The sequence below is a fragment of the Solanum lycopersicum genome, chromosome 2 (genome assembly GCF_036512215.1).
Source record: "Solanum lycopersicum chromosome 2, SLM_r2.1".
Lineage (NCBI taxonomy): Eukaryota > Viridiplantae > Streptophyta > Magnoliopsida > Solanales > Solanaceae > Solanum > Solanum lycopersicum.
This window is the reverse complement of record NC_090801.1, coordinates 35,941,308-35,963,340: the sequence shown is the minus strand read 5'-3', so window position 1 is coordinate 35,963,340 and position 22,033 is coordinate 35,941,308. Positions and strand designations below refer to the sequence as shown.

General features: G+C 34.7%; 1 protein-coding gene across 1 annotated transcript; it reads right to left on the bottom strand.

The window, feature by feature from the left end:
- Positions 1 to 1,237: 1,237 nt before the first annotated feature.
- On the bottom strand, positions 1,238 to 2,101 carry LOC138342007 (uncharacterized). The gene has a single exon (XM_069294188.1). The coding sequence runs from the start codon at positions 2,099 to 2,101 to the stop codon at positions 1,238 to 1,240; it is 864 nt and encodes a 287-aa protein (XP_069150289.1).
- Positions 2,102 to 22,033: the final 19,932 nt, after the last annotated feature.

The window sequence follows — 22,033 nt, the reverse complement described above, 5'->3', positions numbered from 1 at the left end:
GGCCGCTAACTCAAGGTCATGAATTGGATAGTTTTTCTCATGCACCGTAAGTTGCCTAGAAGCATAGGCTATCACCTTCCCATGTTATATAATCTAACACCCTAAACCCACTCGGGATACGTCACAATACACAACAAAACCCTTTGTACCCTCCGATAAAGTCAACACCAGAGCAGAAGTAAGCCTATTTTTCAACATTTGGAAGCTTTCTCACATTCCTCCGACCACTCAACTTTCTTATATTTTTGGGTCAAAGTAGCCAAGGGAGATGCAGTGGACTCAAAACAATCCATGACCTCCGACAATAACCCGCTAAACCCAAGAAACTCCTAGTGTTGGGTGGAGTCAATGGTCTAGGCCAATTTTTCACCGCCTCTGTTTTCCTTGGATCAACCTCAACTCCCTTACTAGAGATGATATGACCAACAAATGTCACCGACCTCGACCAAAACTCACATTTGCTATACTTAGCAAACAATTAATATTTTTTAAGTACTTGCAACACCACACTCAAATGGTTTATATGATTATCCACATTTTTCAAATATACCAAGATGTTGTTAATGAAGACAATGAGAAATGAATCTAGGTAACTTCGAAACACCCTATTCATTAGGTCCATAAATGCTGTCGGAGCATTAATGAGACAAAACGACATTACTAAGAACTCATAATGACCATATCTAGTCAAAAATGTTGTCTTTGGTATATCCTCACCTCTCACCCTAAGTCGGTGATACAATGACCTCAAGTCAATTTTTGAAAAGTAACTTGCCCCTTGGAATTGACAAACAAGTCATCAATCCAAATGAGGGATACGTGTTCTTAATAGTGACTTTATGGAGTTGCGATAATCAATACAGATTATGAAGGACCCATACTTCTTCTTCACAAACAAAACCAGAGCATCCCATGGAGAAATACTAGGTCTAATGAAGCCTTTTTCTAGTGAATCTTTGAGTTGAGCCTTCTACTATTTTGATTCAACCGGATCCATCCGTTAAAGAGGAATTAAAATGGGATTTGTATCTGGTAGCAAATCGATACCGTTATTAATTTTCTGTTTGGAGGAATACAGGTATGAAAGATCATTAGGAAAGACCTTTGGAAATTCACTTACTACGGGGACCGACTCAATGGGAGGAATTTTGGAGTCTAAATCTTGGACTCTTACAATATGGTATAGACAACCTTTAGAGATCATTTTGCATGATATTAGACAAGAGATGATTTGACCTCAAGGAATAGTATTTCCCACCTTCCACTCTACAACAGGTTCATTTGGAAAGTTGAAATTCACCAACCTTGTCCTACAATTGATAGAGTCAAAGCAAGCATGCAACCAATCCATACCCAAAATAATATCATAATCAAGTATATGAAGTTCTACAAGTTCAACATAAGAAACTCTATTGGGAAACGTTATTGGACAATTTCTATACATCCTTGTTGCAACAACCGACCCATCCACTAGAGTAGACACTACAAAAGGTTCATGCAAAATATCGGGCAAAATTTCAAACTTTTTAGCTACAAGAAGCGTAAGAGATGACAAGGTGGCGCCGAGATCAAGTAAAGCATACAAATCAATAGAAAAGACTTTCAACATATCGATCACCACATTGAGAGAAGTCTCTTGCTCACCCCTATACCGGAGAGCATAGAAGCGTTTCTTCTGTGGAGCATCATTGGAACCACTTGCTTGAGCTTGAACACTACCCTTTTCTTGACCACTCATATTAGGGCAATTCCTAAACTTGTGCCCACTTTTTCCACAACCAAAACAATTGTCCATTCCTATAAGACAATCACCATAGTTCCTCTTGCCACAATTTCCATAAGTTGTCTTTTCGATTGGTGAACTAGTGCCTTTTCCCTTCTTGGGCTTAATGTTAGACACACTATCACCACTAACCTTAGGGAACTTTGAAGTAACTTGATTAGATATCCGCTTCTTGAATATAGTCTTGTCTTGTATCTCAAGCCTATTTTTTGAAGCACCTCCATCAAAAGATTTTGCCCTCTTAGCATCTCTACTCTTCATTTTAGCCCTTGTCTCCTCCACATGTTGAGCAAGAACCATAAGACGAGAAATATTCATGTTTTCATGTAGCATATCCGAATGACACTTCTCTTGCAAATCATTTGACACCCCCCGTCACAAAGTGTCTCATTTCATCTCTATGATCGGAAACCTAAGAAGGAGAATATTTTGACAATTTAGTGAATTTCAATTAATAAGCATTCACACTCATACCTCATTGGAGAAGGTTGATGAACTCCACCACTTTAGCTTCCCTATCTCTCTAGGAAAGAACCGATTAAGAAAAGCCTTTTTGAACACCTCTCAAGTCACCGGTCCACCCCATAACGGCCTATTATCCCTCCATTGGACATAACATTCTTGAAACACATCCTTGAGTTTATAAGTGGATAACTCGGGCTTCTCACTTGTAGAAAAACCCATAGCATATAAGATCTTCTAGATTTCATCAATGAACTCTTGGGGGTCTTCTTCAACCTTTGACCTATAGAAAGTAGGAGGATTTATCCGAGTGAAATCCATTAGAAGGGAGGCCATGGTAGCAACTTGAAGATGAGCTCGTGGTACAACCTTTTGATTATCTTGGGTCGTCACGGCTTGGGATTGAGCAGTGGCGGCTTGTGTTTGGGTAGTAATGGCTTGGGCCATTTGGAAGAAGGCAACCCTTATGCTCTCATCCGCCAAAGGAGGAGGATTCACAGGGCCTTAGACATCAATAACAAATTCCTTAATTGGAGGAACTTGATCACCACGAGGAGGAGCTCGCGCATAAGCAATCCCTTCTTCAAGTCATCGTGCTGAATTCCTTAGAGTATTCATTGACTATGAAAACAATAAAATGATTAGATGAAAAAGCGTAGAATAAGTATACTTTGGTGGCACAATATTAGATTTCCAAAAAAGTGAGAGTTTCCTAAGCATCACATAGATTCTTATTAATAAGTGTGGCATGCTTAACAATTATGAATATAAACCTATATAGACTTGGTTGAGTGAGACATAGACTCAAGGACATTAAACCTCATTCACTGATACAAAGTTTGTCACATCCGAATATACCCCCTAAACATAACTGTCATCGCCGTACTCTTGTTGGATTAAGAATAGCCTCTTAGATAACATCAATACATTCATAGGTCAAAAACGCGGAAAAATTTAAAACCTTTCATTACTTCTACTTGGATATTTACATAGACTTCTACATACAAATAAGATATATATATCGAGTATACATAGACCCTTCGTATAGGAAGATTACTTAGTCTTCTACTTTTATTGAACATAAGTATCTAAAATATAACATAGACATAATAGTCATAATAGTCATAATAGTCGTCTCATCTCATAACAATCTAATATGATTATAAGAACTCGTGCATAACACACATAGCAAATTAAAAATGCCTCACATGGCCTATACAACGTTTCATACTAAATGAAAAAACCCATAGAAGTCTTCAACTAAAAAGCAATCCATGATCTAGATAGTGGCATCGCCCTCGTAAATTGAGGACCTACCCTACTTGGATGATCAAGAGATCAAAGCCTTCTTCAAGTTGTCTTCAAAATCACTTCAATGACCAAACCTAAAATAATAGGGAAAAGGAAGAAACGGGGTTAGTACGCCACTTGTACTAAGTATGAGACCATATGCAGACACATTTAAAAATATGCTAAGAAAGAGGACGTTTATGCACATAAAACCTTTATGCACATTAAACAAGAACATACCAACGAATAATGCATGTTCATTAAGTCATACTAACAATAAGCATGAATAAGAATACGTTTCAATTATAAACAAACCAAGGCAATTACCCATAAACCCGTATCAATTCCACAAGTGCAATGACCAAGTAAAGCCCCATATCCTAACACAATCAAGTAACCCAACAAGAATCATGACTAACACCCTACTTCACATAACATGGCACTCAGGAGTACATAATGTCTTACTTTAACAATATAAACCAACACATATTCAGAAGTGAACTAAGCAACATATAGTATAAGCATTGTGCAAGTTCATCATATATATAACACATACCATCATAAGCATAATTCTACATAAAAACATCTTCCTAACACTCCCCTTAAGGCTAACTAGTGCAGTGCTTAGGTAGAGTCCCATACCCATACCTAGACTAAGCTAGAGCCCTTAAGTCATCTTAGTTAGAGTTCATTCCTTTAGCTCATTTTACCTTTTGGGAACATTTTTCCCTAACCGACATAGACCACTTGAAATAATATTAAATCCGGTGTCATAAAACCCTACACCGAAGGAAGGCAGACTACTTGCCAAGGTAGTACCAATATATGAAACATAGCAAATACGTGGATCCACTAGCTAATATTCCTATAGGGGGACCTTAGTTCAAGAACTAGGAGATATAATTGGGACCCCTTTATGCTACATGAAATATAGTCTCCAATCTCAAGAGTACATTATTTATCCTTCCTTTCCTATGTGGGGATGCACAATCCTCAATCTAGTTCACTCAGTGCTAAGCTAGAGTCCCCTTTTGAAATATCGTTAAACCCTTATTATCAATCATAGCTTAGTTTAGGTCATATGGTCTACCCTTTATATAATCATCATCATCAATAGATTAATAAGAATTGCATGTGTTAAATCCTTTCATTACAATTTATATAGGTGAGGTTAGGATATTAACATTTTCATATCATAATAAGGCACATTGGTAAATCATTCACCCTACTTATAATATTCACGTCTTAAGACAACACCTCACAGTGGTAATCAAGACATTTCAATTCAACATTATACCACCATTAAATCCTAATACAAGGAATACTCCAATACATTATCATGACTTAATCACAATTAACAACAACTGGAAGTAAAATATAGGGATCACAAGACGTACCAAGTCTCATTCATAGTATTTCATCAAGCTCTTACCATAAACCCTCTATTCAAACCAATTTGGGTATAAAATATCATTACTCAATAATCAACATCATAACAAGGCTAGAAGAATCACTACATCAAAATTCAATACTAGAGCATAGCTTAAGACAAGATACATAGATCAATTCACAACATACTTTATAACTTAGATTATCTTCTCAAGAACTATCATGAAAGACTAACCATCACCTAATTCCTTCATTATTAGTGTAACATTATCATCTAGTAGTAGTTCAACAAATAACAAAGTCAATTGAACCAAATACAATCCAAATTTATATCAAGATGAAACCTAAGGTTAAGGATTAAGGGTCATCGTCTACAAACTAGACCGAACCATCAAAGTATAGCATAATTAATTTAGACTACATCTTACTCTAATTGTAATATTCAAAACATAACATAAACAAATTAATCAGAACATAAATTTTGAGATTGAGAATACCTACGTGAAAACTCAACTTTTGAAAATTCTTTGAAGGAACCCTTTGAGGAAATAGGACTCAAAGGTGAGTTAGATCCCATACCTCAATATTTGATGAAGAATTGATGGTGAAATTGTCCCTTCACTGTAACAACCCACAAGTACACCCTAGAAGTTAGAGTATCCTTTTGTCGCCACACGGCAAATGAGACTTCAATAACTCTCATCTAATCCACTCATATTATTCATTGTATAATAAACATTCTAAAATGAGTAAGAATATAAAACTTTCTTCACACATGAAGAACTCTTTCATAAATCAATAGAATTTAAAACTATCTTAACACACGAAGAACTCTTTCATAAATCAATATGCAAGCGGAATACATTAATTTAAAACAGTAAAGATTTACAATATATCAATGAACCATCTAAAGTTTGGAATTTACAACACTTGGGACTAAGACCATACAAGACTTATAATACAGACGAAGACATAAGGAACTTGTGGATATTGTTCCCGAATCGATCAAGACTAACAAATCCTTTATCTTCAACACTTAGAAACCTATTAATCCTCCATGGGACATCAAGAATTCAAATTACCTACGCTTAAGTCAAAAAGGAAAAAGAAGAGGTTAGCACATTAGATGTACTAAGTATGGAAGCCATTCAAAAATCATGAAAAGGGACATTTAGTAAATATCATGATTTTCATGAATTTTGATAAAAACATCATACTATAATCATAAGATCAACATTTGAAAACTTAGAAACCATTAGAAATCATTTAAGCAATTATCACATTTTTAAGCACACTTTCCACTGAACTACTTCACTGTTACCTTGAAGTTTCTCAACTTTCCTTCAAACACCTTCAAGCATATAATCCCCTATCCTAGGACTAACTTAAGTAAGACAAAGAGAGACTGCCCATACACCCTCTCTAGGCACACCTAAATTATCCATAAGACTACTCATAATGAGATACACATTATTTCAAACACATCAATCACATAAACATGAGGTCCTCCTACCAAAGATGATTGTAAGGTTCACTTGAGTTAGTTGTGAAGTGACCACCATACAATCCCTTACGTACACACTTAAGAGATCGTATAGACTAACAAGATATAATCATTCTTACTTAACACATTAGCATACATAGAATAGGACATTCTCCCCTACAAAGGTTATAAAAAGAATTACTCAAGTAACTCAAGAAGATAACGTCCACTATTGACATCTTTAAGATTACCTAGTAATCCTTAATATTATATCATGTCTGCATAATCAACTCTCTTCCTTAACTAGAGTCATTCTTAAGACTTATCTAGGTAAGATGGGAAGTGACCATTCATATGCCCCCTTCACACCTTAACTAGACAACCCTTAACTACTCTAGATAAGTAATTCTTCATTTAACATACTTTCTTAACTTAAATCATTACATTCCTTAGTTTATTTAAGAGACATTCATCACATAAAGGTCATTGAAGTAATGGTTTTGGGGAAGACCTATGGACTCTAACTAACACCTTCAAAGACTATTGTGAAATGTTTAGATAGTGTCCTATACCACCACTTAAACTTCATAGAACTTCTCTAATGTTAGTAGGTATACCACATGATGAGAATAGGAAATAACCCTCATAGACTATGGTATCATTACATGGAATCCGGAGTTCTAACTTACTCCGATGCTGCTTGCCTATGATAGAACTTGGACACATCCTATGTAGACACATCGTTAAGAAATATGAAGGGTTTTAATGTAGTCTATTCTCATTCTCAAGTAAAGGTGCGTTGTACTGTAGTCACCGTCTCATAGAGTAATTCATATCAAAGGATTATACAATTGGTTTGCATATCTAGTGAATAACCCAATCACATTTACCAACAAAAGACGTCCTCTAGGGATACCTTCCAACGGAGACAAGAAGCTCATGATGACTTTCCTAAGGTTTGATATTATGTCGTTCTAGACAATCAACCTTAATTCTATCATTAATTTACTAGAAGGATACCATAACGACTCTCCATTTCAACAATCATAACCTTACCACTACGTTTAAGGTTCCACGTACATGACCTTTTTGAAATTATCTAAGGTTTCACATATAATTCATTCATACATGACAAGGGTGCACTAAGCCTACCTAGTTACATATTATTCATACATATATCAAGTAAGGGACACAAGTCTACCAAAACAAGACACAATATTCTTTACTTTATTCCATATACTATTACATTCTTTGAAGCACTTAGGAATGACCCTCATCATCTTTATTTAACCCTATACAGTACAATAACATCATTAATATAACCATCATAGACTCATATAATCAAATGGGAACAATTATGCATCAACTCTATGACTACACTCATAAGCTCATAGTCATAGTCTAACATGATCACCTAACATGAACAGAATAACACATACTTTCACATAATCACATGTAGTTAAATATACTCATACTCCATATAAATCAACTACACAAATCATCATATTACTTCAAGTAGTGCCGGCAAGGCCATGATCATCATAATACATAAAGTGCCATGATCATCATAATACATAAAGTAACATATACAAGGCTACATCAATTCACATAACAACGCCACCATAAGTGGACCATACTAATAAAAATTATAATAAAAAAATCTATTCATAATATTAAGAGATTTGGGGCAACGTAACACCCATTCAACCTCACCACTTCAATCCTACGTTAAATCATCCAATTTGATACCATCAGTCCCTTACCATGGCCATGAACATCAATTCAATACCTAAATCATACTACTCAATGAAACAGGTTGATTTAACATATATTTATCAATCTAATGCAACCTATTTATCAATTGAATACAACTCTTACATCATTAGATAACCCATAGAAAACTACACTAGAATTCATAAGCATTAAGTCAATATCAATTCAAAAAGCTTAATATTCAATAGATCAAAGAATATTCAATACTAAATTTATCAAATTAAAATATACTATAAACCAGTCAATCATAATCTATATATGAATTAAAAGCCCACAATATTTTACATATGAATTCATCAATGTCAAAGCATGATCACAAAACCCATATTTTAGTCTAATTGAGAAATTTGTGAAGGTCAATGGTTCATGGAGAATTTCATTGGAAAAACATCACTTATACATGAATAATATCATATCTTAATGTTTGAAAACCTTTCATGCAACAACCCAAGACTTAGAGTAGCAATTAGAGTTTTTCTTCTCTTTGAAATCTTTTAAAATCATCTTTGAAATTGGATCTAAGGTGATACAAAGCCTTAGATGAATAAGTCGCATACCTTATTAGAATAACACAATGATAATTGAAGAATCAACTCTATTGAAGAACCATCTTCAAGCTCCATCTTCACCTTGAACTCTCATGGAGGTTTTTGAAGAAACTTTGGGAGGAAATGTATTTTATTTCAGTGTTAGGGGTTAAATGAGAGTAAATGACTTATATACTCTTAAAATAACCATAAACACTCAAAAAAACGTCCTCCTATTTTACAAGACTTGGGGTGAATTTCTCAAAACCCCTAAGTCTTAACAGAAAAGTGCAGGCAGTTTCACAGCACCATCGATGCCCTACCATTAACGGTCCATGTGTGAACCCGTCGATGGGAAATCATGGTTTTTTCCTAAATCTCCTCAACCTGCAGTCTTGATGGATCCATCGTCGCCACCAATTGACGGGCCGTCGACTGGTCGACTAGCGATCGTTTGGCAATGTCTGACTGTGTTGAGCTCTAAGTTGGGGTCCTCTTTCTAGGGGCCCTTGGGAGTCCTATGTGGAGTTGTACCCTGACGTTTCCAACCCAATTGTGTTTGTATACGAAATTAGGACCTACCACATCAATTTCTTCCAAAATGAATACATAAAACTCGATGAAACATACATCGACAAGCAAGGTTGTTTTAAGGCAAACCTTTCAGACGTCATGGACGTTCTTGGACGTTTTACCTCCAAACATCTAAAAACTTGACAAACAGACTATGTACACCATAATAAATCATTTAAGGACCTTATAACCTCATGAAACACATATAAACACATAAAATCACATATGAGTCACATAGATGACTTAATCGTCGAACGCCTTGGTCGTCCTTTGACATTTGAATTCTAATGCATCTAGCTCTTAGACATTGCCTCAATACCACATTATATACAATTTAAGGACCTTATACCACCAAGAAAACCTTTTACATCTACCTTCACCTAAGTATTTTTTGGGGTCTTACATTTTCTGTCCCCAAAACCCTCCCCTAGTTTGGTATTCAATGGTTCCAATAGAGAAAGAAAGAAGAGAGAAGGAAGAGAGTTTTGTTTTGTGAGTTGTAATTAGTCTAATTGCATATATGGGTGGTTAATTAAGTTAATTAGACTTCCCTTAATCCCTAAGAAACCACCAAACCCCTTAATTAATTAGATAAGACTTAGTTTAAAACGTGAAAGAATACAAGTCACTCAGCCACGAGAACCCATCGATGCCTCGTGTCTCAATTGACAGAACAGCCCCCCTTCCATGTTGCACACCCTTTGATGAAATCAGAGAGTGTAAAGAAGGTCCCCTTCCATGAATTGGATAAATTTTGGTTGTCAGTTGGCATCGACGCCCCATCGATCAACACACACTCCCTCGTCTACCTCTCGTGGGTGCACACTGCACTAGACAGTATTTGACTCAACTTGCAATGGTCATCCTCAAGGGCCCTTTGTTGGTCATTGGGAATTCGTACTAGGAAGTTTCAACCATGAGTCAACTTAAACACATGTTAGACATCCTTCCACCAATTTTCATCATTTTCTGACACCTAAAAGCTAGTCAAATAGGCTAAGGAACGCTAGTACCGCCTTGGACTAGTTTTCGGACATCATAGACGTTCTTCAACATTTTGGTTGCTAGACTTCCTAAAAAACTTAATTTAATTTAAATGGAACTTAAAATAAATTCTAAACCTTATGACATTTATGTTAGTCTATAGAACATATCTTGAATTTTTGAAGTGTTGCACTTTATTTAGCCCTTGCATGGGCATGGTCATCGTGGCTTGTTATTGGTAGATTTGTGATTCACTTACGTTGAGTATCTTATGTCTACTATTATTTACGTGTATTGATGCTGAATTGAAGATGAAAGATCCATGTGGATCAATGTATGAAGATTTGAACATGCCTAGCTTAGATATCCATGTAATTCACTATAACAGTGATCTTCTAATGTATAAAATCGGAATTTGATTACGATAGAATGCTTCTAGCTACTGCATTAGCTTAGTATCATGATTGAATTGTAAGTACAAATATTGTATGATCAAAGTGAAGAAGGCTTGGTATGAGTTCATCTAGATTCTTCTAGTCTAGGAATTGATAATGCTATGTAGGTGATGTGATCTATATTCTTAGATGAATTATGCATGATTAAGACTTGATTTATATCTCATTAGCTACTTCCTAGCATGTACTTTATTTGAAAAAGTAGGATTGATGATCAATACTTTGGGAAATTGGTAAGATGGCCTATTTCCTCTAGTCAGTATTGAATTAATAGTCAGTGCCTATGTTGGTATCTTAATCTTGGGATTTTAGTATGGTTTAGTTTATGTTATGTATTATTATCTACTGCATGATACTTGAATAGTTGATAAAAGGCTTGTATTTATCAATGATGATCAAAGGTTGATGTATTGGTAAGAATGGCTCTTCCTCTCTACTTTTCTATATTATTGTAGTTGATGAAGCCTTGTATGGCATTGTGTGGTATGGTCCGTTTATGGTGGAGGTTTTTATCTTATTGAATTATATATATGTTGACCATGGCCTTGAAGGAAAATTGATGAATATAGGAATATGTGGTTGTGATGATCACACTATGTGAATCTTATGCCTACATTCCTACTGTAGTTGTGATCAAGGTTTTATGGCTATTGTATGAGCATGTGTATACCTATGTTAGGGTAAAGTGAAGGTGCTGACATTGATGAGTTAAAATGGTTACTAATCATTTACCTATGTACCCTTTGGTAAATGTGTGAATAGCTAATATTAGGAGTCTTAAAGTGTAATATGAAGTCTGCTTGCCTCCTATGCTAAATTGTGTTGTGTCGTCTATGCTTGAAAATGTATTGTGGTCTTAAGGGGGTGACTTCCTCAATGTGTTGTTTATAGCCATTATGTAATTATGTTGACAAATGTACCACTTACACATTATGCATGCTTACAATGTAGTAAAGGTTCATAGTGTCTAATGAAAGGTTGATCTCATATTCACTAAATGTCTACTACTATGAATGTAAGGTAAATGTATATAAAGTATGTTATGTATTCCATTAATTAGGATGACTTGATAGGCTTGCTAGTATGGGCAAGGGTATGTGACCTTATCTATGCATTGCACATGTATACCTTAATAGGATAGTTCAAAGGTTTGGGTTCTATGAACATGATAATGAATATAAGGACATGCTATGAATATGTAATGTATTTTATTATGTTAAGTGTATGATATGATGAAATATGAATGTGCATAGTGTCTGAAAGTGTTGACATGAAAGGATTTATATATACTTACACCTATAGACTTATGCATTGATATATGAACATGTGTGACATTTATATGTTATGTGAAAGGTTTGCTCACATATAAGTACATACACACATGTATGAAGATCTAGTAAACAGAAGGGCATTGAAAGGTGTGCTCATGTGTATGCTAAAACAAGATAGGTGCTTAAATATGCTATAAGCATATAAGGAATCAATATCTAATCCTATGTTTTATGAATTAAAGTGATAAAGTCTTTTAATATAAATGGAACTTAGCTTAGCACCTAGTGAACTTGACAATGAGAGGTGTTGGCTTCCCATGAGGAAGATTCACTGTTGGAAATCTCATAGAATGTTGACTTATCTTAGAGAAAGATTCTTAATTGGGTTACATTAAGTTTTGACTTCCCTTAAAGGAATATTAACCTATGGATCCACATGAGGTGGTGGATTCCATTAGAGGAAGGTTCACCTATGTTTTCTCATGAGATGAGGCTCTAATGCCAATGGGCATGTAGAGGATTATGTATGTCTCTTAGTTCCATAAACAATGCTTGCCACATAGGATCTAGAAAGTGAATTCACTTAGTATGCTACGATTTATGTTAATGTTCTACCTTGAATAGGTGAGAAAATCTTCTATTGGTGTAAAGCTCTACAACACCAAATTCCATGCTTAGCACCCATGGTTTTAGTGTTATAGTTTCCCTAAAGTAAAATGGAAAATGGAAGTAATGACTAATACCCAAACTAGGATGACCTAAGGTAGTTTACTTAGAATAGGTGCGAGTAATGAACCCACCTAGACATCACACAAGTGGCTTCTTAGGTAGTTCACATCAAACAAGTGGCTTCTTAGGGAGTTCTAGTATGGTGATCTAAGGTGTATTATTATGCTTAATATTTTATGCATGACATGGTAGTATTTGTCTACTTGTTATGAAGATGTGCATGGTATGAGTCGTTATGATGCGGTCTTGTTCTCATATGCACAATGTTTTTCTTAATGACTATATGATGAAGGTCTTGTTGGCATAAATGAAGTTGTCTATATGGCCTAGTGGATGTATGAAATAGAGTTTTAAGGTTTGTGGTATCATGATAGGTTTACTAAGTATGTGTGAGGTTTTGGTGCTTCACATGCACATTGCAATAGTAGACTGATATTAGGATTGTGATTAAGATCTTGAAATGTTCTATGTGAAGTGAAATTGGTATATGTGAATAATATGTAAAGTTCACTATAACGCCTTATAGTCTTGACTTGAATGTGTCTTGTAATGTGCTATACTTCCATGAAGTTATGTGTTGGCATATGAAAGGTGTATGTATGGTTTTACTTGTGACCTTTAGGTGATGCATTGCACCAAGTATCACTACAGGGTTACTTGGGAGGTTAATGAGTTAAAAGGAAAATAGTTCATTGTAAAGTGAAAGGAGCTCACTGTAAGGTGACCCCAAATATGGCTTAAATTCTTTGTGTAATATTATATGATATTTGTTTTTTGAATATATCTATATGAACTATGTGAATGATATAAATGCTATTGTATAAAGTTTTTATGAAGATTTACTCAAAAGGCATGAAGTATGGATTTAAGAAAATGTCCCGTTTAAATGAATGTTGTTTAATAGTTTTCATACTTAGTGCATTCTTATACTAACTCCATTCTTCTATATTTTTTACACAAAGTTTAGGTTATGGATTCTTAAGGGATTTCTATATAATTGAGGAGCTTAAAATGTGATTCCCAAGCTCAAGGAAAGGAATCCTTAACTCCAACGATGTTCTAATGATTAGTTTACTGTAAAGTGTATAAATTAATACATTTGTCTTATGTTTTAAGGGTTGAGTCCCTAATGTACTCTAATGTTGGTGAGTCTAAGATGCAAAGAAACTTCGAGTCTAAGTTATAATATGATATGATATATATATATATATATATATATATATATATATATGTAAAAGTTTTAAATTTTCTGCTAAATTTACTATGACAATGCGGTGAATGATAACTATGGGCATGTATAAGACCTCCTAGAGGTCAAGTAAGTCATGTTACTTCTAGGGGGTTCTCCCCGGATGTGACAAATCTGGTATCAGATCATGAGGTTTAAAAAGTGGTTTATCGTCCAAGAAGTCTCATATTGCTACATCTAGTAGAGTCTCGTATCATTGGTGGTGAATTGTGACACATCAAATGGTACATGAGGATATAGGATTGTAGAGTTTCCCTTCTTCGCCATTCTCATATCGTGCCATAGAACATAACTCTATAAGATCTATCTCTTATGTTTTCTTGTCCAACGATCTATTAGAGGTGTTTGCTTGGATGAGATTTTATTTTATGCTTGAGGGAGATAACGTGAGTTTAAATGCTCATTTTGGTTTTGTGGTTTGATGAGCATGTGTGAAGTTTAATTTTGGCATGTTAGGATGTCGTGATGTCATTATGGTTATATATGAGATTTATTTGATATAGCATGTTATATTGAGAAATGTATGTAATGATATAGTAAAAGCATATTAGAAGTTATTATGGTTAAAATGAGTTTCTTTTTAATGATGTGCTTCTATATGGTTTTACATGATGGTAGCCTAATATTATGATTTGAGCTAGAAATATTTAGTGAATACCTATTGAAGCGTTCTACCCTAATAATATCTGCTTAAAAGTGTTCAATGTTTCCCTTTTATATATGTGGTCCTTGATAAGTTGCCTAGTATGGATTGGAGTCATTTGTATAGACATGATCCTAGGTGACAAGGTAGAATGCATGCCTTAGTAGGGTGAGATGTGGGGTGGGTTTACGTAGAAATCACCTTACTGTAATGCCCATCTAAAAAGAAGAAATTTTATGGCTAAGTCTCCTCTATTATTTCCCCTAAAGTTGCATAACCTTACTATCTATTGTATTGTATGAAACCTTATGTGTTTGAACAGTATGACTTAACTTGAAAGTTTGGTGATAATTTGTGTAGGTGATAAAGTTTAGAATGCCTTTAAAGTCGTTATGGTAAGTTATTGTAACCTCTTTGTAGCTTGAAAGGCTAAGATCCTCTTGAAGATTGGGTAAAGTTGCTCTTAATTGGGTTTACCCTATTTGGGGGATGGTGATGGAGTAGTAGGTGGTAGATATTTTCTACCTTGTCTTTTTATTTTCGCTTGAGCTTGAATCTAATGAATTTTTGTAAGCTTGTTCATGAATAAAGTGTTGCATAAAGTAAAAATTGCATGACCTTTACATGTTTGGTATCTCTTGATTGACACTATCTTACTAGTATTTTCAGATTCTAGATCACTTGAAAAGAAATTTTTGATTCACTTGATGGTTTTCTCATGTTGATTGTGCATCTTGATATGCTAGTTGTGCATTTAACTTCATGAGATAAGGTAAGAACCATGTTTGAAGTCACTCTTAATGTGTAGTTCTTATCCTTAGAATGAGAATTTGAGCCTCTTTAAAATGAAATAAGCTGAGTCTCTTGAAAACTATGTGGCTTCTATGATTTTGAAAGCATGATTGTATGCTCACTTTGAAAGGTGAAGGCAAGATTAGCTATTGTTCTTTTGTGTGCCTATAAATTGTAAGACTTTCCCTAAATGATGCATGTTTATGAAAGCTAATATTAGAAAGAAATAAAAATGTTGTGAAATGGCTTCCTATTTTTTGTGATGTTCTTAGTGTGACCTACCATTTAGACTTCACTAGGAAGAAAACATCAGCATGCCATGACTAAAAGTTGGAAAATTCTTATGTTACGTAAAGATGACCTTTGTGCATTTGTTTGGGTATGAACTCATGAGACATGTAAGTGGTTTGAGGAGAAGGAAATTCATCCATGGACACAAATTAAAAGGGTAATGTTGAGTATGATCCTCATAGCACTAGGTCTAACTAATAACAACCCATTGTCAATCTAATTAACTCAAGTCTATGTGCATTGAAGTATGAGCGCTTAAATGGCTTTTGAGTATTGTTTGAATTTGCCTATGTGTTACCTTACATTATGATCTCTTAAATGAAATGGAATGTAATTACCATGTCATGATTAGTAGAAGGGTGTTTCTCCTATGAACATGATAAGAGTTTATGTGTTTGATGTATTAAAGAGTGAGTGAATAAAAGTTTTGCTTGCTGGTTTTCATTGAGTATTAAATGGCTTTAAGTTGTGTTCCTTGTAAGTTTTGTGAATTAACTTCTAGATGATGATTTTATGAATGATGAGAACTGTTTTATAATTCATTGAAAGTCCTTATTGTGATTAAAGTGTTCTAAATGTCGTTCGAGGACGAATGTTACTTAGTAGAGGATATTGTAAGACCCCCAAAATGAGTTAGGGTGTACAGATCCTAAGTTGTGTAAATAATCATGTTAACATTTTAATACAGTGCTTTAAAGTATTCTTGGGTGATATCAAGTCATTTGGAGGTCAAACGACAAGGGACGACAAAGACGTTTGATGACTCGTCACCTAAGGACCTTATGTGTTTTTATGTGCTTATGTGTGTGTCATGAGCTTATGATGTCCTTGAATTATTAATAATGATGCTTATAAGCATTGTATGTAGTTTCATGAAGTTTTGAGGTCAAACGTCCAAGAACGTCTAAGACATTTGAAAGTTAGCCCTTGAGACATTCATGTACGTCTTTCGCGTGACTTGCATGTTTGGACGTGTTTAGGCTATTTGTTTTGGGTGAAAATTATGTGGAAGGTATAAAACTTGTTAAGGTTTGTATTTACGTTGGAGACTTCCGATTAAATTCCCAAGATCCCCGCAAAAGGGCACACAAGAAGGATCAAAGGGCTGTCGAGACACTGCCTGTGCAGTGTCAATCGACTTAACTAAATGACGCCCCATTTGTTGACAAACGGCCCCTCAATGGTGGTTCCGTTGATGAACTTATAGTATGCATTAGGATCAGCCAATTAAAATCCAAAGTACCCAATCGAAGAAGGCACAGACGGTCCATCAATGGACCTATTGGGCGTCGATTGTGGTCATTGGTGCAGGCTGTTGGAAGATGCCTGGCGATTGTTTCATTAAAGGGGTGAATGATAAATTTACCCCACATCCTAAATTGACCCTAATAAGTTTATTTAGTTATTTTTGGGTGTATATAAATGATCAAAAATGTGATCAACCCATTCCCAAACCAATTCACTCAAATTAGACTTTCCGTCCAAAAATATTTTTTCTAGAACCTCCATTGATGGTCAAGCTCAAGAACAGCTTGGAGATTGGGTTTCCATGGATTATTCATCAAGTTTTATATGTTTTAATCTACACAAAGGTACCTAAGTAACCTTTCACTTGGAGAGTCAATCTCAAAGTTTTCAAAGAAGTTTCATGATCAAATCACATCTTCTTTAACCTAGACACAGGTTCTTTCTAAAAACGTTTTTAATGGATTAATCATGATAAATTGATGATAATTCATTGGTTTCACCATGTCTTTTAATCCAATTGCATTGTGAACCCATGACCCTTCCCAAACTCGATTTAGCCATTGCATGGACATGGTGATCGTGGCTTGTTATTTATAGAGTTGTGATTCTCTTACATTGAATTTCCTATGTCTACTATTATTTACGTGTATTTATGATGAATTTATGATTAAGGATCCAAGTGGATCAATGTATAAAGATTTGAACATACCTAGCTTAGATCTCCATGTCATTCACTGTATTATTGATCTTATAATGTATAAAATCGGAATTTGATCACGATAGAATGCTTGTAGCTACTGCCATAGATTAATATCATGATTGAATTGCAAGTATAAATCTTGTATTATTAAAGTGAAGAAGGTCTAGTATGAGTTGATCTAGATTCTTGTAATCTTCGAATTGATAATGTTATGTAGGTGATGGGATCTATATTCTAAGATTAATAAAGCATGATTAAGACTTAATTTATATATCTTTAGATACTTCATAGCATGTACTTTATTGGTAAAGATAGGATAGATGATCAATACTTTGGGAAATTGGTAAGATGGACTATTTCCTCTACTAACTATTGAATCAACTAATTAGTGCCTATGTTGGTATCTTGATCCTATAGGGATTTGAGTATGGTTTAGTTTATGTTAATGTATATTTAGATACTTCGTGACACTTGATGTAACGACCCACAAATACACTCTAGAAGTTAGAGAATCCTTGTAGCGCCACACGGCAAATGAGATTTCAAGAAATCTCATCTAAGTCACTCGTATCGTTCATTGCATAATAAAAAATCTAAAATGAGTAAGAATTTAATCTTTACACACGAAAAACTCTTTCCATAATCAATATTCAAGCGGAAGACTTTCATTTAAAACATTAAACCTTTACAAAATCTCATTGAACCATCTAAACATTGGAGGTTACAACACTTCGGACTAACAACATACATGACATAAAATAAAGACTAAGGCATAAAAGAACATGTCGGTATTGTCCTCGAATCGATGAGGACTCACCAATAATCCATATTCAACCCTTAGAAAACTATCCATCCTCCATTGCATATCAAGACTTCACATTAAGTAGACATTACTCAAAAAGGGAAAAAGAAAAGGGGCTAGCACATTACATGGACTAAGTATAAAAGCCATGCAAAAAACATGAAAAAGGTACATTTAGTAAATAGCCTAGTTTTCATGATTTTTGATTAAAACATCATACCATAATCATAATAACAACATTTAAAAAGCTAGAAACGCATAAGAAATCATTTAAGTAATTAGGCACATTTTTAAAGAACACTTTCCAGTGCACTACTTCACTGCACAGTGAACTCCTTCACTGTTATAGTGAAGTTTCTTCATTTCACCTTAGACACTACTTAACCTGTAAATCCCTCAGTAAAAGTTATCCTAAGGCTCACTTAAGTAAGACAAAGAGCGACCACCCATACACCCTCTCTAGGAACACCTAAATGATCCTTCAGGCCACCTATAATGAGGCAAAAACACTTACAATACATCAAGCACATGCATGAGGTTCTCCTATCAAAGGTGATTTTAAGGTTCACTACAATGATTTGTGAAGTGACCACCCATACAAACTCTTACACACACCCTTAAGAGATCCTATAGACTTCCTAAGATATAATTATTCTCACTTAATACATTAGCATACATATAATATGAAAGTCTCCTTTCAAAGGTTATCAAAAGACCTACTCAACAAACTCAAGAAGAGAATGTCCATAATTGAACTCTTCAAGATTACCTAATTAATCCTTAAGACTTACCTAGTTTGTAGTATGTCTAAATAATAAAACAATTTCCCTATCTAGAGTCATTCTTAAGACTTATCTAGGTAAGATACGAAGTGACCATTCCTATGACCTCTTCACACCTTAACTAGACAACCCTTAACTAATCTAAGTAAGTACTTATTCACTCAACATACTTTCTTAACTTAAGTCATTACATTCCTTAGTTCATTTAGGATACATTCATCTCATAAGGACATTCAAGTAATGGTCTTGAAAAAGCCCTAGGGACTCTCACTAACATCTTCAAAACCTATTTTGCAAAATCTATATAGCGTCTCATACCACCAACTAAACTTCATTGAACTTTTTAAATGCTAGTAGTATCCCACATGATGAGAATAGGCAATAACTGACATAGACCATGGTAGCAAAGCTTGGAATCCGGAGTTCTAACCTACTCTGATGAGAGTGTTCTACTTGCCAATTGTAGAACTTGGACACATCGCATGTAAGCACATGGTTAAGGAATATTAAGGGCGTGTTTTGTATTCTAGTCTCATCCTTTGACTAGAACTACTTCCCTTACCATACTCACTCGGTGCTAGCTTTTGTTCTCATAGAGTAATTTACATTAAATGTTCATACAATTGGGCTCGATATTTAGTTAATAACTCAATCACATTTACCCTAACAAAGATATCCTCTAGGGATTCCTTAAAATGGCGACAATAAGCTCATAATGACTTTCCTAAGTTTTGATATGATGTCGTTCCATCCAACCTATCTTAAGTTTATCATTCTTTTACTTGAAGTATACCATTACTGCTTTCGACTTCAACATTCATATCCTTACCACTAGGTTCAAGGTTTCACTAAAGGACCCTCCTAATATCATTCAAGGTCTCATGCTATTAGTATAAACAAGACTAAGAGGATTTAGTATCCTAAATCAACACATCTCATATTCACATTCATATATGCATCAAGTATTACCTAAAATCTCCATAAACCCATGCAAAACATAATCTCTTCAAATTGGCTATATTTTGGATTTAATGATCTTGTCTCAATGCTTATGAATTCTAGTGTAGTTTTCTATGGGCTATTGAATGATGTAAGAATTGTATTGAATCAATGTATAGGTTGTCTTAGATTGATAAATATATATATTTAATTTATTTAGATTCAGTTAGTATTATGATTTTCATATTGAATTGATGAGCATGACCATGGGTAATGGACTTTTGGTATTGAATTTGATGATTTAGCTATGGATTGAAGTGGTGAGAATGGATTGGTGGTACGATTCCCCAGTTCTCTTTATTTTATGTAATGTAGGTCTTGAAATATGTTGTGATTGATATGGTCCACTTATGGTGGTGGTGCTGTGTGTTATAATTGTGAATGATGTGGCCTTATCGGCGTTACGTTATGAATTATGATGATCATGACCTTGTTGGAAACTACTTGATATATTATTATGGTTGTGTAGTTGATTTATATGAAGTATGATCATGTCTATTTACTTGTGATTAAGGTAAAAGTATGTGTTCTTCTATTGATATTGTTTGGTGATCATGTTAGACTATGACTATGTCCTTATGTGTGTAGTCTTAAAGTTGATGCATGATTCTACCTACTTGACTATATGATTCTATGATGGTTATATTGATGATGTTATAGTAGTGTATAGGGTTACCTATAGATGATGTTGTTTATGCCTATGTGCTTCTTATGTGATATGATATATGTGATAAAGTGAAGTATGTGTCTTGTTTGGTAGACTCATGTTCTTTACTTAACACCTATGGAATGTAAATATGAGAAGTATTTACTTAGGATGATAAAGCCTCTTTGTCTTCTATGTATGAATGATACGTGACCTTGAACATAGTAAGAATGTTAAATTATATGGAGCCCTCAACCTAGTTGAGAGGTTATGATATCCTTGAAGTTGAATACCGTAATGGTATCCTTCTTGTATGAATGGTGGACTTAAGGTTAATTGGTTTGAATGTAATAAAATCATCCTTAGGAGAATTATTAAGCTATCCTCTTCGCCATTGAAAGGCAGACCTAGGGGACCTCTTTGGTAGGGTGAATATGATTGGGTTATGACTAGATATGGAACCTCTTCAAGTGATCCTTTATTTGAATTACTCTATAAGAATGAAGTCTATAACCGAGTGAGTATTGTAAGGGAAGTATCTCTAATTAATAATGAGTCTAGAGTGCAAATAAACACTTCATATTTCTTAACCATGTGCCTACATGGGATGTGTCCAAGTTCTACCATTGGCAAGTAGAACACCCTCCATCGGAGTAGGTTACAGCTCAAGATTCCATGCTTTGCTACCATGGTATGTGTCGGTTAATGTCTATTCTCATCATTGGGATACCCTATAGTGTTGGTTAAGTACTATGAAGTTTACGTGGTGGTATGAGACGCTATCTAGACATTGCACAATAGGCTTTGAAGATGTTAGTGAGTGACTCCCTAGGTTTTTTCCATGACCATTACTTGAATGTCCTTATGTGATGAATGTCTCTTAAATTAACTAATAAAGATAATGACTTAAATAAGAAAGTATCTAAATGAATAATTATCTAGCCTAAAGTAACTTTGAGGATTGCTTCGTTAAAATGTGAAGGGGCATAAATGATGATCTCTTCAAGTCTTACCTAGGGAAGTCTTAAGAATAACTTTATATAGGAATGTTGATACATCAAGTGAGAATGATCTTATCCTAGGTAGTCCAAAGGATTTCTTATGTGTGTGTGAATTAGTTGTATGGGAGGTTGCTTCACAACTCACTCAAGTGACCCTTAGA

Excerpts from the sequence above, each read along its gene's own strand:
- LOC138342007 (XM_069294188.1), bottom strand. The coding sequence starts at position 2,101 with ATGAATATTTCTCGTCTTATGGTTCTTGCTCAACATGTGGAGGAGACA.